The sequence below is a fragment of the Salvelinus namaycush genome, chromosome 13 (assembly GCF_016432855.1).
Source record: "Salvelinus namaycush isolate Seneca chromosome 13, SaNama_1.0, whole genome shotgun sequence".
NCBI classification, from domain to species: domain Eukaryota; kingdom Metazoa; phylum Chordata; class Actinopteri; order Salmoniformes; family Salmonidae; genus Salvelinus; species Salvelinus namaycush.
Genome location: NC_052319.1, coordinates 14,280,857 through 14,294,579, shown reverse-complemented (window position 1 = coordinate 14,294,579; position 13,723 = coordinate 14,280,857). Strand labels below are relative to the sequence as shown.

The window sequence follows — 13,723 nt, the reverse complement described above, 5'->3', positions numbered from 1 at the left end:
CCAATGGCTCTATTCAGGCTCTATCTCCAAAAATTAAGAAGAGTTTGTGCTTTACCATTGACTCCTAATGAAGAAAAATAGATTTATTACATTTATTCTTGTATACATTATCTACAAAGCAGCGTATTCTCAATCATTGGGGAAAATACAATCTATACACAATTCACAGTGGTACGGTAATATACATAGAGGAAATAAATGATCTATGCCGTTGTCAGCTGGAAGACTGAAAGGTGCTTGTACTGCATTTGGTCATTAAGGGTATGAGGAAGTTGTGTGTATACTATAGCATAGGAAGTTGTGCGTATAGTTAGGAATGGAATAGGCATCTATTACAATAACTTTACTGCATAATAAATGTTTCTATGGATGTGCCACAGCTGTTGTTAAAGTGAGAATTGTATTAGGTACTGCATCTATTGCATTGACTTTACGACATACATTAATATATTTTTGTAGGTGTGCAAATTATTTCTATAGGTGTGTGAGAGTTGAACAGGCATCTATTACAATGACACTGTACGGCATATAGATACATGTCTATGGATATATGTAGGTGATTGGTTATTTCTGCAAGTATGTGAGAGTTGGATAGACATGTTACATTTAGAGAGGAATGACCCTCAAAACAGAGCTTTAGCATATGGATGGTTCCTCTATAGCTTGGGCTCCTTCTGTTACAGCCTTCACACACTTAGCCATTGTCTGAGAGGCTCTGCTGATAGGATCTGTGGAGAAGTGAGAGATTTTAACACAACATTCACATACAGTAGTAAAGAAAAGACAGAGTCAGTAGGCCTGCCTCACCTGTCATGTAAAAGTCTCGAACAGTGAGCTGTGGAGGAACCAGAGGCTCTGTGAGGATGGTCTGATTCACAGCCTGAGGGAGAAGACAGAGACCATTAGTTTACAATCTAATTAACCATATGGAGCCGACACGAGGCACGAGAGTGTGTTTAAAAATGTAAAAAATAACATGTTCATAGGATAGGTTTTCCTCAGGCCAACTATTTTTCCTACTTCCTAAGAAGAACAATAACAATATTCTTTAGGGAGTTCCAGGGAAGACAGAGGCTTTTGTGTGGGTGTATATAGTATTATTGTATACTGTATATACTATATATATATATAGTGTTACAACTGACCTTGGCCAGTTCATTTGCCTGCTTAAAATAGTTAGCCTCCTCCACGTCATCATAGCGCACCAGGTTGGGTGAAACCTCCGCCAATCTGTCACGCACCTCATCCATGGTCTCATAGGGCAGTGTCAGTCCAGCAAGCTATAGAAAAACGCCAACACAGTTAAGTCATGAAATTGCTACTGAACACATTCACTGACTGATAAGTGCGGTGAACCAGTAGTTTACCTCAGATATGGCACGGATGATCTTCCAGTCCTCCCTGGCCATGCCTGGAGCAGTCACAGCCAGCCTAGTCTGTTGGGCGCGCCCCTCAGTGTTCACATAGGTGCTACATTTCTCTGTGTACGCTGCTCCAGGGAGAATGATGTCAGCCATCGTCGCCCCAGCGTCTCCATGGTGCCCTGTGTAGAGTTATGAAACAAAAACGACATTCAGTCTGGCGCAAGACTCACTTAAAGATCATGGATATTATTGTTGAAATTCTGCACACCAAAGAATAGTGTTATGTCTCTGTTGTGGAGGAGCTTTGCTGACCCTGATAAATGATGAAGCTGTCCTTTGCCAGGTCTTGGCGGGTGATGCAGCCAGCATCGGCCCCAAGGAGGAACAGGACTTTGGGAGGATTCTTCCTGATGGCCTCCACGCCTGGCTTGTACCCAAGATCCAACGCAGCTACTTGACTGGCCACCCTGTAGTAAGAAACAGACAACAAAAAAATACGGATTTGCTGTGAAAACTAATAAAAACAAATTCTACATCAATCTAAATGTGAGATCAAGTACAGTAGTAGTTATTACCTGTGAAGCACATTGAGAACCTTCCAGCTTTCCTCCACTCCACTGCTGACACGGGCATTCTGAGCAATGGTAGACACTGCTGCGTGTATTGCACCCCCATCCTCTCTCTGCAGGGAACCACTGCCCAACACCACTACAGGACGCTTTGCCTTGGCAAGAACCTGGGAACGAGATTTTAAATAACTGTTGATGTAGCAAATTCTCAATGACAGCACTAAGTGGCCGACCATGAGAGATCTGTAAATAATACATGACTACCTTAGAGAAGGGGTGAGTCCCAGCAGCTATTTCCTGCAGGACCTTAGCAGACACCCCAAGATGATCGTATGTGTAGGTCAAGTCCACCTCCTGCCCCACCAAGGCTACCTGCAGCTCGTTATGAAGCCAACTACCCAGGGTACAACATGAAGCATGCATACCAGTCATCTCAATGGTGTAAACATGTTTAAGATTTATAGTTTCCACTTAAAGAGAGTGCGTAAATCAGGAGCTGGATGCTGCACACAGCTCTGACAGTTTACATGCTAATTGAGATGCCAGTGATTTTTGTCAGCACTTAAATCCCATCCCAGCTATACCTCTTCCTGATGCGTGCGTTGAAAAGTGGTGCCTCATAGCGTGGGTTGGTGCCAACTAGGAGCAGCAAATCAGCCTCTTCAATGCCAGCGATGCGGGAATTCAGTAGGTAGTTTGAGCGCAGGTCAGAACTATAGTAAATAGAACCCAAATCAGGAATGTTCCACTGAGGTCTTATCTTAACTAGCTCTGTACCACTGTATTCCCCTCAGGCTCAGCCTTGCCTTACCCAGCCCCAGCCATGGGGAAGATCTCCTCAGTACATAGGCTGTCACTATTCAAGCGGTTCAGCATGTCTTTCAGGGCGATTAGAGCCTCTGCATCCACCATCCCTCCTACAACGGCCGCTACACTGGTGCCTTGGGCTCCTTGCAACTGCAAAAGTAAACACTGATGTAATAGGCTACTCGTGTCTACACACCATTTAAAAGACTTGCACACAAACACAAGAACATCAACATGGAAATGCATGAATCACAACAGATCAAACTACATCTCAGGTCATGAAACACTGTGGATAAACTGTTCTCTCGTTGCTGATAAACTTTTAAAAAATTGTTTTTAATTTAACTTTTATTTAACTAGGCATGTCAGTTAAGAACAAATTCTTATTTACAATGACGGCCTACACCGGCCAAAACCAGACGACGCTGGGCCAATTGTGCACCGCCCACATAACATGGAGGAAGGTCCGACTTTAAACAGAAACGTTCAATATGCCACAAATATCACATACCACCCCAGCCACTCTAGTCAACACATCCTCCCAGGAAGTGGCCACCAGCTGACCAGACGCATCCTTCACCATGGGCTGAGTGAGGCGCTGCCGCTTCAGCCCATCGTAGGCAAACCTGCCATCGAGGGAGAGAATGAGTTCACTGTTAATTCAGACAGACAAGGGAAAGCAGTGTGGTTTTGACATGAGCTGGTCCTCAGCTTACCTGGTCTTATCTGAGATCCACTCCTCATTGATGTCCTCGTGGAGACGGGGCAGAATCCTCATGACCTCACCACCCCGGGTGCTCACCACGATGTTGCTGCCCACCGCATCCAGCACGTCAATGGATTCAGTCTTCCTGTGAGGAGAGAAAGGTTAGTTGATAACCAACAAGGTCTATATACAGTGATCCCTCGCCACTTCGCGGTTCACTTATCGCGGATTCGCTATTTCGCGGATTTTCATAATGCATTTTTTTTTTTTTTTTTGTGCATTGTGCTCTGCATTCTGATTCGCTAAAAACTCACTCCCGCTTCTTGTATCAAAACATGCTACGAATTGTGCTATCATTTTGTCGTCTCGTGCAGTTATGTGTACGTACATAAAACAGCTTGGCAAATTTACATTAAGTTGGCCAAATTATCTTGTAATTTCGAACATCTCCTAAACCCATAATGGCCACTGAACTTAAGCGAGTAGCTGAGGAATGGGACCCTTTGATGAGCCGTTCATTACAGTTCTCCAACGTAATCGATGGTGGCATGTCGGTGTACAAGGATCTTTTTGCAAAGAAGAAAAAAGAGCGACAACAGCTGCCTATCACTATGTTCTTCTCCCGAACAAACACACCTGCACCGCGGGCTTCAGAAGAAGAGAACACTGCAGAGCGCAGTCAGGATGCAGCGGCCCAGTCTGAAGAGCAGTGAAACGGCCTACACGTGAGTCACTGTATTTGTATACATGTAATAGTTGCTAATTGTAAAAAAAAAAAAAGTTTTCTATTTCGCGGATTTCACTTATCGCGGGTCATTTTCGGAACGTAACCCCCGCGATAAACGAGGGATTACTGTACTACTACTTGGATTCCATTTCAAGAGCTGGCTTGTATTGTATTCAAAACAACATACTGTAATGCACATACCTGGTCTCCCAGGGACGGGAAGTGAAGGCATACGGCTTGGAAGTCAGTGCTCCCACAGGGCATATGTCAATTACATTCCCAGACAGCTCCGACATGAACATCTTCTCCACATAAGTGCCAATTTGCAAGTCATTGCCCCTTCCAGTGGTTCCCAGATCCTCCACACCTGCAATCTCACTGGCAAAGCTGCAAAGATGGAAAACATTATTTAGCACATAGATATCGGCCCCCTTTTGAAATTATTAGTATAATTAATCCTTCCAAGGTGGACCATGATTACTAGTCTGACTCACCGGACACATCGGGTGCACTGGATACAGCGGGTCATGATGGTCTTGATGAGGGGACCAATGTTCTTGTCCTCCACAGCTCTCTTGCTCTCTAAGAAGCGGCTCCGGTCACTGCCAAACTGCATGGACTGGTCCTGCAGTCAGCACACAATGGCAAAAACATGTTACTTTTACAAGTCCAATGCCAAAAACCTCATTACCAGTTCCTTTCACTTGATGAATCATCATCATTACTATCCTCTTCAAGAGGAGATTTAGAAGTTCTAGGAAACAACGATGACATATTTTTACCTGAAGGTCACATTCTCCCCCCTGGTCACAGATTGGGCAGTCTAAAGGGTGATTGGCCAACAGGAACTCCATCACACCCTCTCTACCAGAAGAGGGTAAAAAAAAATGCTATAGTACTGGTGATGATTACCAAATAAGAAGGTAATGAAAAAGGATTATGTGTTTGCAGGTGATTCTTCCTACCTAGCTTTCCTTGTTTTGTCAGAGTCAGTTAAAATGTTCCAACCCTTCATGACTGGCATGGCACATGCTGCCACTGGCTGTAAAGAGATGTGCATGTGTTAATATTAGAATAAGAGTGTACATCATAAACAAGGGTACAAGTACATGCCAGCCAATTGAAAAGCTTCAATAACCCATAAGAACATACCTTTGGAGCTTTCTCGATCTCCACGAGACACATCCGACAGTTCCCTGCAACTGACAGGCGCTCATGGTAACAGAAGCGAGGAATCTGCACTCCCACCTTTTCACATGCCTAAAACAAGATATCAATAAAGTCTAACGTAATTGCCAAAGCAGTTACTCTGTATAAACATCTGACAAGACATTATATTCTAGAGTCAAGTATTTGTCAAATATTAGTGATTAGAGCCCCCGCTACCTGCAGCACTGTGGTTCCTGGTTCCACCATGAGTGGCTTCCCATCCACAAATACCTCCACCAGGTTACTGGCTGCTGCTGTAGCTGCGTTGTGAACTATAAACACATATTTTTTTTTTAAACACAGTCTACATCCTTGTATCTAAAACCACCCTCCATCTTACTCTTTGTATTTCACACAATGGCATAGACTTTATTATCCCAATTTTAAATTGAACTAATGAATTATGTAGTGCGCCATCACAATAAAAGGCCATTTTAACAAACCACCTGCACTAAATAGAGCAGATCGGATATCACCATTCCAGCCAAACCCTGGCAATTCTGTTATCCTGCAGATAATCCGTGACAAGAATAAAGTAACAAGGACAACATGGGCACATGTGCCATACGAATTGTTCACATCTTATTCCTTCATGTATAATAACATATCATGATATTATTAATACTGTTGGTAAATTGATGAGGCCTACCATTTTTTGTGATTGCCACGCTCCCTGTAGAGTGAGCGACTCCGAGAGCCCGACTCACCCCAGGTAGACGCAACATGCTGAAAACGAAAATATGTACAGGTAAAATAGCCAACTAAAAAGGTAATTTCATCAACTTTACTTGTCATTTAGAAAGTGCAATCACTTCCATATTAGCAAGCAGCATCACCTGATATTTGTGTATAAAGATTGCTTGTGTTCAGACATACGCTAAATACGCAAGTGATGCATTTGGCATTAACCCGTCTCTCAGATTAGACAGGAATAAAAAGATTAACGTTAGCTGTGTAAATGGCTAGCTAACGTTAGCTACAAGGTAATCATTCGCATATTTATTTGTAAAGCTACATAGCAGTTGCGTATTTATGATAAGAAAACAACAGCTTGCAAATGCATAACTGCTATCCCTGACAACACTGATCCTTTATTTTACTATGGCCATGACCCATCTATACTAAACCGCTAACGTTAGCTATCTATTTTTACAACCGTCGCACTTCGTGGTGCTTTGTCCTAAACTAGTCATGATGGATTTCAAAACACCTTCAAATATCACATTCCTCTTATACTTTTAAAATGTAAACACGAGAGCAGTCATTGCAAGTCCTTACCTTGCCACTAGCATCGGCAGTACCCCAATGGACACCACTGACTGCGCACTTTCTCTATTCAAATGCGACACGATTTGGTAATTCCCGTAATATATGCCGCGTTCAAAACAACTGGGAACTCGGAATTCTCCGACTTCAGTGCGTTCAGGACAACTGGGAACTCGGAAAAAAAGTGCTCCGACTGGGAAAAATCGTTTTTAATGGTCATCCATTAATGACCATTAAATGGTCATCAACTAGGAATTCCAAGTTGGAAACTCGGGCATCTTTCTAGAGCTCCGATTTTCCAACCTGAAAAAAAACGACGTCATGCTTTGACCTCGTTCTTTTCCAAATTCCCAGTTGTCTTGAAAGCATCATCCTAATGTAGCCTAATAATGTTGCCATTTGGTCAATACATTACCATATCTCTATGGGGATGCATTCAGTACCTAAAAAGTGAAGACAGCCTCTCAACAATAAACATTGTTGCTACCATGTTGTTGTCATGTTGTGTTGCTACCATGCTGTGTTGTCATGTGTTGCTACCATGCTATGTTGTTGTTTTAGGTCTCTCAATATGTAGTGTTGTCTCTCTTGTCGTGATGTGTGTTTTGTCCTATATTTTAATAAAATGTATTTTTAATCCCAGCCCCCGTCCCCACAGGCCTTTTGCCTTGTGGTAGGCCATCATTGTAAATAAGAATTTGTTCTTAACTGACTTGCAGAGTTAAATAAAGGTTCAATAAAAATAAATAAATAAAAATAAATTATATGAGTATTTTCCAATCTGTAAATTAGTAGTAGCTGAACTACTAGTCTTTTATAAATCTGTAATTAGTAGTAAACTAGTCTACTGATTTCTTTGCATGTGAGAACTTCAGACATTCTCCCTAGCTGAGCAATTCATTTCCATCCAGGACATGCAACTGGATTTGCTTCCCTGAGATGCACTTGACTATAAAATGGCTTTTCATTCCTATCTCTATTCAGTTTAAATCCCCAATTAGGTGTCCAAAAATCCCAATCTGGTTTCATTCATTCCAGATTATTTTTCAACAACACCCCTCATTTGCCTAATAAATTAATCTGAATCAAATGTCAATAGCCCACTATTCCAAGTGTTGTGTCAAGGTATTGGCAGAAGAAATGGGGTGATTAATACAACAATGATACAGTTGATGTTTCCTCAGGCCATGGTTCCAGATGTGGACCACATTACCCAACCAATCTCAACTCATCTGGGTTTGTTTACCAATAACATTTACATTGACAACAACGGGACTGAACTTCAGGAAGACAGCAGTTAGGATTAAGTGATATATTGGAAATCCACATATTTGAGAGTGGAGAGTGGCAACACACTCTCTAGCTATAATTGAATGCGTATTAGATGTTCACGTCTTCTTGTGTATTCTTCTTTGATCAACTACGCATGTGGTATGTTTATTCCATCCTCAGTGTACTCTAACCTTAATGAGGTTACAGGCAATATCCTGTTAGTTCCCTGGAGATTGAGCACCACTTTATATAGCAGCACTCCTGGCACTGCTTCCCTATAACAGATGCAATAAATATTTAAACACACTACCAATAAAGATAAGGGATTGGATTTATTTTGTATTCCTTTGACTCAAATATATTAGAATTAACAAATAAATTGCATTTCAAATTTCCCTCATAGATTGCAAATTCCCACACAGTGAAAGCAATGTGAACACTATTTGAAAATGTAATGTAAACATAAGTGATTCATTTATAGATTTATTATAATTTGAGAAGGAAATAAAGGCCAAATAGAATTTGGCTCTTGTGTACACCAGCCATACACTCGAAAAAATGCTGGGTTAAAAACACCGGGTCAGATCAGAAAACTGGAGGCGTGGCCTAGTAGCGGCGTGGATTTTATATAGATATTTTTGGCCACCCACGAGAGTAAATGTTGTAAATGAGAACTTGTTCTCAACTAGCCTACCTGGTTAAATAAAGTTTAAAAAAAATAATAATAATTCCGGTTAATCTGTTCTGTTGTATTGTGTGTATACCTTCAGGTTGAGTAGTGACACTTTTGTAGCTTAATAAATTAAGTTGTTCAAGTGCTGATGCATATCCCAATGTTTGGATAGTTAAATAATGTTATTAATTTCATATTCAAATATGTAATGTACAAAAATATTAAAGGAATGTCTTTATTATAAGTGAACCAAACATAACATGATGAACAGGAATGACATTTACTCTCATGAAAGCCATGCCTCTTGAAAATAACCTATGGATTACATTAAAAAGACATCTGCTGAGTCAACCCAGCAAGGAAGTGAATAGTCCCTGTGTCCAAGAAAGCGAAGGTAACCTGCCTAATTGACTACCGCCCCATAGCACTCACGTCGGTAGCCATGAAGTGATTTGAAATGCTGGTCATGGCTCACATCAACCACATCACCCCGGAAACCCTAGACCCACTCCAATTCACATACCGCCCCAACAGATCTACAGATGGCGCAATCTCAATTGCACTCCACACTGCCCTTTCCCACCTGGACAAAAATAACACCTATGTGAGAATGCTGTTCATTGACTACATCTCAGCAATCAACACCATAGTGCCCACAAATCTCATCACTAAACTAAGGACCATGGGACTAAACACCTCCCTCTGTAGATGGATCCTGGATGTCCTGACGGGCCACCCCCAGATGATAAGGGTAGGCAACAACACATCTGCCACTCTGATCCTCAACACTGGGGCCCCTCTGGAGTGCGTGCTTAGTCCCCTCCTGTACTCCCTGTTCACCAACGACTGTGTGGCCAAGCACGGCTGTGTGGCTCTAACACCATCATTAAGTTTGCGGACGACACAACAGTGGTAGGCCTGATCATAGACAACAATGGGACAGCCTATAGGGAGGATGTCAGAGACCTGGCAGTGTGGTGCCAGGACAACAACCTCTCCCTCAACGTGAGCAAGACAAAGGAGCTGATCGTGGACTACAGGAAAAGGAGGGCAGAACACGCCCCCATTCACATCAACGGGGCTGTGGTGGAGCAGGTCGAGAGTTTGAAGTTTCAAGTCCACATCACAAGCAAACTATCATGGTCCAAACACACCAAGACAGTCGTTAAGAGGGCACGACATCACCTTTTCCCCTGCAGGAGACTGAAAAGATTTGGCATGGGTCCCCAGATCCTCAAAAATTTATACAGCTGCACCATCGAGAGCATCCTGACCGGTGGCATCACCGGCTGGTATGGTAACTGTTCGACATCCAACCGTAAGGTGCTATAGAGGGTAGTGCATATGGCCCTGTACATGACTGGGGCCAAGCTTCCTGCCATCCTTAACAGCTTCTACCTCCAAGCCATAAGACTGCTGAACAATTAATCAAATGGCCACCCGGACTATTTACATTGACCCCTCTTTGTTTTACACTGCTGCTACTCGCTGTTTATTATCTATGCATAGCCACTTTACCCCTACCTACATGTTCAAATTACCTCGACTAACCTGTACCCCTGCACATTGACTCGGTACCGGTACCCCTTGTATATAGCCTTGTTATTGTTATTTTATTGTGTTACTTTTCATTTTTTAATTTAATTTAATTTAGTACATATTTTCTCAACTCTATTTCTTGAACTGCACTGTCAGTTAAGGGCTTGTAAGTAAGCCTTTCACGGTAACCTGTTGTATTCTGTGCATGTGACTCATAAAATTTGACTTGATTTGAAAAGTGTTATTGCTCAACCTTAACAGGTGATGACAAGAAAACAGAACAGATTAACCGGAATGACATTTGCCCTCACATGTGGCCAAAAATAACTATCTAAAAACCACACCCCTACTAAGTCAAGCCTCCAGTCTTCTGGTCTGACCCGGTGGATCATAGCTCAATAACCGAGCATCAACAACCCAACCTTTCTCTTTTAAAGAAAACAATGGGTTGTTTGTGACCCAACTGGCTGGGTCAAAATAACCCAACATGTGTTCTGTCCAATATTTACCCAAATTTTTGTTTTGTTTTTAACCCAGCATTTTTTATAGTGTATAATAACAGAGAACACTATAACAGGAAATTAGCTTAGAAAGGAAAACATACCTTTTCAATGTAATATATTCCTAAGGGAAAGAGAAGGCCTACTGAGATTTGCACATTTCCATCAGGGTTAAACTTGGATTTGTTTAAAGATCGAAATCTAAATACAAAGTGTTTATGAAAATGGTAGATCTGCTTCTAATAATTCCTGTTCCAGAGGCTGTGGGGATGGTTGGCCCCCTTTCCTGTTTGTTTTTGGGGTAATTAGGATCAGATTATTCTTTCAAATCATTAAAGTTACCTCTTTTTCCCTGTGCAAGTTATACTTTTAGTGCACGACTTTACTCAGGTTTTCCACTGAGGGCAATTTACAGTCAACAGAAGTTGGCACTCTGAGTAATTGCTGCTTGGAAATATCCAACTGAAACAACTAGCAGAAATGTTACACTGAAGTAGAATATAAAATAAGTCACATCTGGTAAAATAATGGTCAGGCTGGCTCTCAAAGGTAAAATAGCAGTTCTTGTTGATTTCTGCTTTACAGGTAACTGTGGGTTTAGGAAGTACTGCATTATAATCATACAGTTGATGATTCTGTGGGCTCCTCTGGTGGAGGGATGTCTGAAGGACTGATGTCTGCTACAGTCACCGATTCAGTTGCAGAGATGGACTGGCTGAGCTCCCGCAGATAACTCTTTGTGATGTCCAGACACGAGCGCTTCAGGAGCTGGCGAACCTTCTTGCCCACCAACATGTAGAGGAGAGGGTTGACACAGCTGTTGAAAAAGGCTAAGCTAGTAGCAAGAGGAAAGCCTGTCTTCAGAACAGTATGTAGAAACATTGAAGAGTGCATGGAAAGCTCCATTAAACTAAAGGTATGGAACGGTGCCCAGCAAAAAAAGAAGGCCAGAATGACAGCGGAAACTGTTTTAGAGAAGCTGGATAGGCGCACAGAATCTTCAGACTGGTGGACTTTGATTGCCAGGAGAATTCCAGTCACGCAGATGGCACTGAAGGGCAGTAAGAAGCCCACTGCTGTACGAACGGCCACCAGCGTGATATGTATCATAGCAGCTGTATGTCCATCCTGGACATTGAAGTTGTTGAAGCACACCACCCTGCCATGTATGTGCATAGTGTCACGGAATATCAGAGTAGGGTGGCTCAGTAGAGCAGACACCCCCCACACACAGCCACATACGATCCAGGCTCGCCGTATAGTGCGACTCCTCTGAGACCAGCTAAGGTGGACCAATGAGACATACCTGTCTAGACTGAGAATCATGAGGAAGAGCACACTGGCGTACATGTTCATCACAGACACAAACGAGTTGAGTTTACACATGACCAGCCCAAAGGACCAGTGGAAGTCTCGAAGAACGTAGTCGATGGAGAAGGGCAAAAAGAGCACAAACACAAAATCTGCGATAGCCATGTTCAGCAACCATATACTGTTCACTGTCCGTTTGCTTTTAAATGCCGTCACCCATATGACTATTCCATTTCCAGTGACACCGAGCACGAAGGAAATACTATATATGATAACTGATATGATGTGCATAGCCTCCTTCTGAGAGTATCCACCTTTGACCTTTTCTTCTTCCAAGTCTCCATACTCCAGATAATCGTAGGTGTAATTGTCATAGTCTTGCGAGGATTCTTCCATTACTGCAGCGCTACTACCTTTGTAAGCAGAGGTCCTGTAAGAAAGAAAAAGCAATAAGACGCAGTCCTTCAATATGTGTCATTTGTTTTGTCAGTTAAAATGTAAGTTGCATTAAGTTGCTCTTGCACTTCTGTAGTCACCCTGTAATTACTCATGTTGATAACGTGTTAACACAATATTTTTAATTGCCGTGTACAATACAACATGCAGATGTTCCGCAAAAGAGATATTGTTGTCATTAATAGCCCATTATGTTTTTACATCATGGCTTCTCACCTGGTACTGCAAATGTCCCTGCACTTCTTTTACACAAAATTTGCTTTTGTTAGTGTCCTGGTCACAGTTCCTCCAGTTGTTTGAAAACTGAAATTTAATTACAGCTGGGTCCTTATCCTGGAAGAGTGTCATCATTAGTGAGCTGACATGAAAAAGAGGGTAGGTGGAGTGCCCACACCCTTCACACTCACACACACACGCGTGCACACACACACACACCCACAACACGCACACACACAGTGTCACACATTGTTAAATCATGACTACATCCTGCTTATCTGTTTCTTCCGGGCCTCAACGTGAACTTATGTGACCCGTAAACACAATAAATCTTCAGTACAAACGGACCTCCAACCCACAAAATTGCACACAACACAGTCTCTTCAGTCTAACTTTGGCCTTAAAGGTCTATGGTCAGATAAACTGAAGGCAACAGTAGTAAAACTCAAAAGCTAAAACACAATGACAACAGAATTTAACTGTAGGCATAATTCAAATATGTTTTGTTTTAAAATAATTTGCCACATGATACAGTACTTGAGTTATGAATCTACTATTAACATATACGTTCGTGATGTATGTTCTATATACATATAACTATTTAATAAGTAATGTTAAGGTCAGTCTGAATGATCAGAAAAAACTGCATCTGATATTTTGCGATTTTGCTATCCATTTTCTTATGCGGTATCCAACACCCATGAAAGCCTCCTAGTCTACATACTGTATGCATACCTCCCAGTTGCTTCTCTATGTCCCGCGAACCGTCTCGGAGTCGAAATCACCCAAACGAAAACTTTCAGAGTTAAAGCAGCATAAAATAGTTAGGCTCTCACTAACTCTCACTATTTTACAATTTGTCTCACTGAGTGATAGGTTTAATTGAAATTCCAAACTCCATCCCTATGTTATTACTGGGGTTGGAGTATCGTTTATGTTCGAGTATCCTCGTTAGAGTCTGTGCGTAAACCCGTTACACCGTATAAATACTGGAGAGTTGGGTCGTTGTCCAAGTGGGCGCGTCCACTGACGCATCACTTGCACTGTATAGGAATGAGGAAAACTTGGGGTGCTGGCATGGGGAGGAAAGGAATGCCTTGTTTAAGAG

The 13,723-nt window shown here is 42.1% G+C and overlaps 2 protein-coding genes across 2 annotated transcripts; both read right to left on the bottom strand.

Moving 5' to 3' along the window:
• Positions 1–50: 50 nt before the first annotated feature.
• Positions 51–6,701, bottom strand: LOC120057885 (NADH-ubiquinone oxidoreductase 75 kDa subunit, mitochondrial-like). The gene is made up of 19 exons (XM_039006361.1): positions 6,661–6,701; positions 6,032–6,108; positions 5,560–5,654; positions 5,326–5,433; positions 5,139–5,215; positions 4,956–5,037; positions 4,668–4,798; positions 4,375–4,560; positions 3,457–3,591; positions 3,252–3,366; positions 2,745–2,890; positions 2,518–2,646; positions 2,198–2,327; positions 1,940–2,100; positions 1,677–1,831; positions 1,368–1,543; positions 1,146–1,280; positions 808–880; positions 51–728 (listed from the first exon to the last, which is right to left on the bottom strand). Exons 1-19 carry the CDS (start codon positions 6,672–6,674, stop codon positions 637–639), a joined length of 2,217 nt encoding a protein of 738 aa, XP_038862289.1. The 5' UTR covers positions 6,675–6,701; the 3' UTR covers positions 51–636.
• A 3,574-nt stretch (positions 6,702–10,275) lies between these two features.
• Positions 10,276–13,557, bottom strand: LOC120057884 (G-protein coupled receptor 1-like). The gene is made up of 3 exons (XM_039006360.1): positions 13,351–13,557; positions 12,616–12,732; positions 10,276–12,373 (listed from the first exon to the last, which is right to left on the bottom strand). Exon 3 carries the CDS (start codon positions 12,337–12,339, stop codon positions 11,251–11,253), a length of 1,089 nt encoding a protein of 362 aa, XP_038862288.1. The 5' UTR covers positions 12,340–12,373; positions 12,616–12,732; positions 13,351–13,557; the 3' UTR covers positions 10,276–11,250.
• Positions 13,558–13,723: the final 166 nt, after the last annotated feature.

What these genes read in the sequence shown, in the direction of transcription:
- LOC120057885 (XM_039006361.1), bottom strand. An exon ending in GGACTCACCCCTTCTCTAAG is followed by an intron (nt 2,101 to 2,197) that starts GTAGTCATGTAT and finishes TCTCGTTCCCAG; the next exon opens with GTTCTTGCCAAGGCAAAGCG. An exon ending in GTTCTCAATGTGCTTCACAG is followed by an intron (nt 1,832 to 1,939) that starts GTAATAACTACT and finishes TTCTTACTACAG; the next exon opens with GGTGGCCAGTCAAGTAGCTG.
- LOC120057884 (XM_039006360.1), bottom strand. Translation starts at nt 12,339, where the DNA reads ATGGAAGAATCCTCGCAAGACTATGACAATTACACCTACGATTATCTG.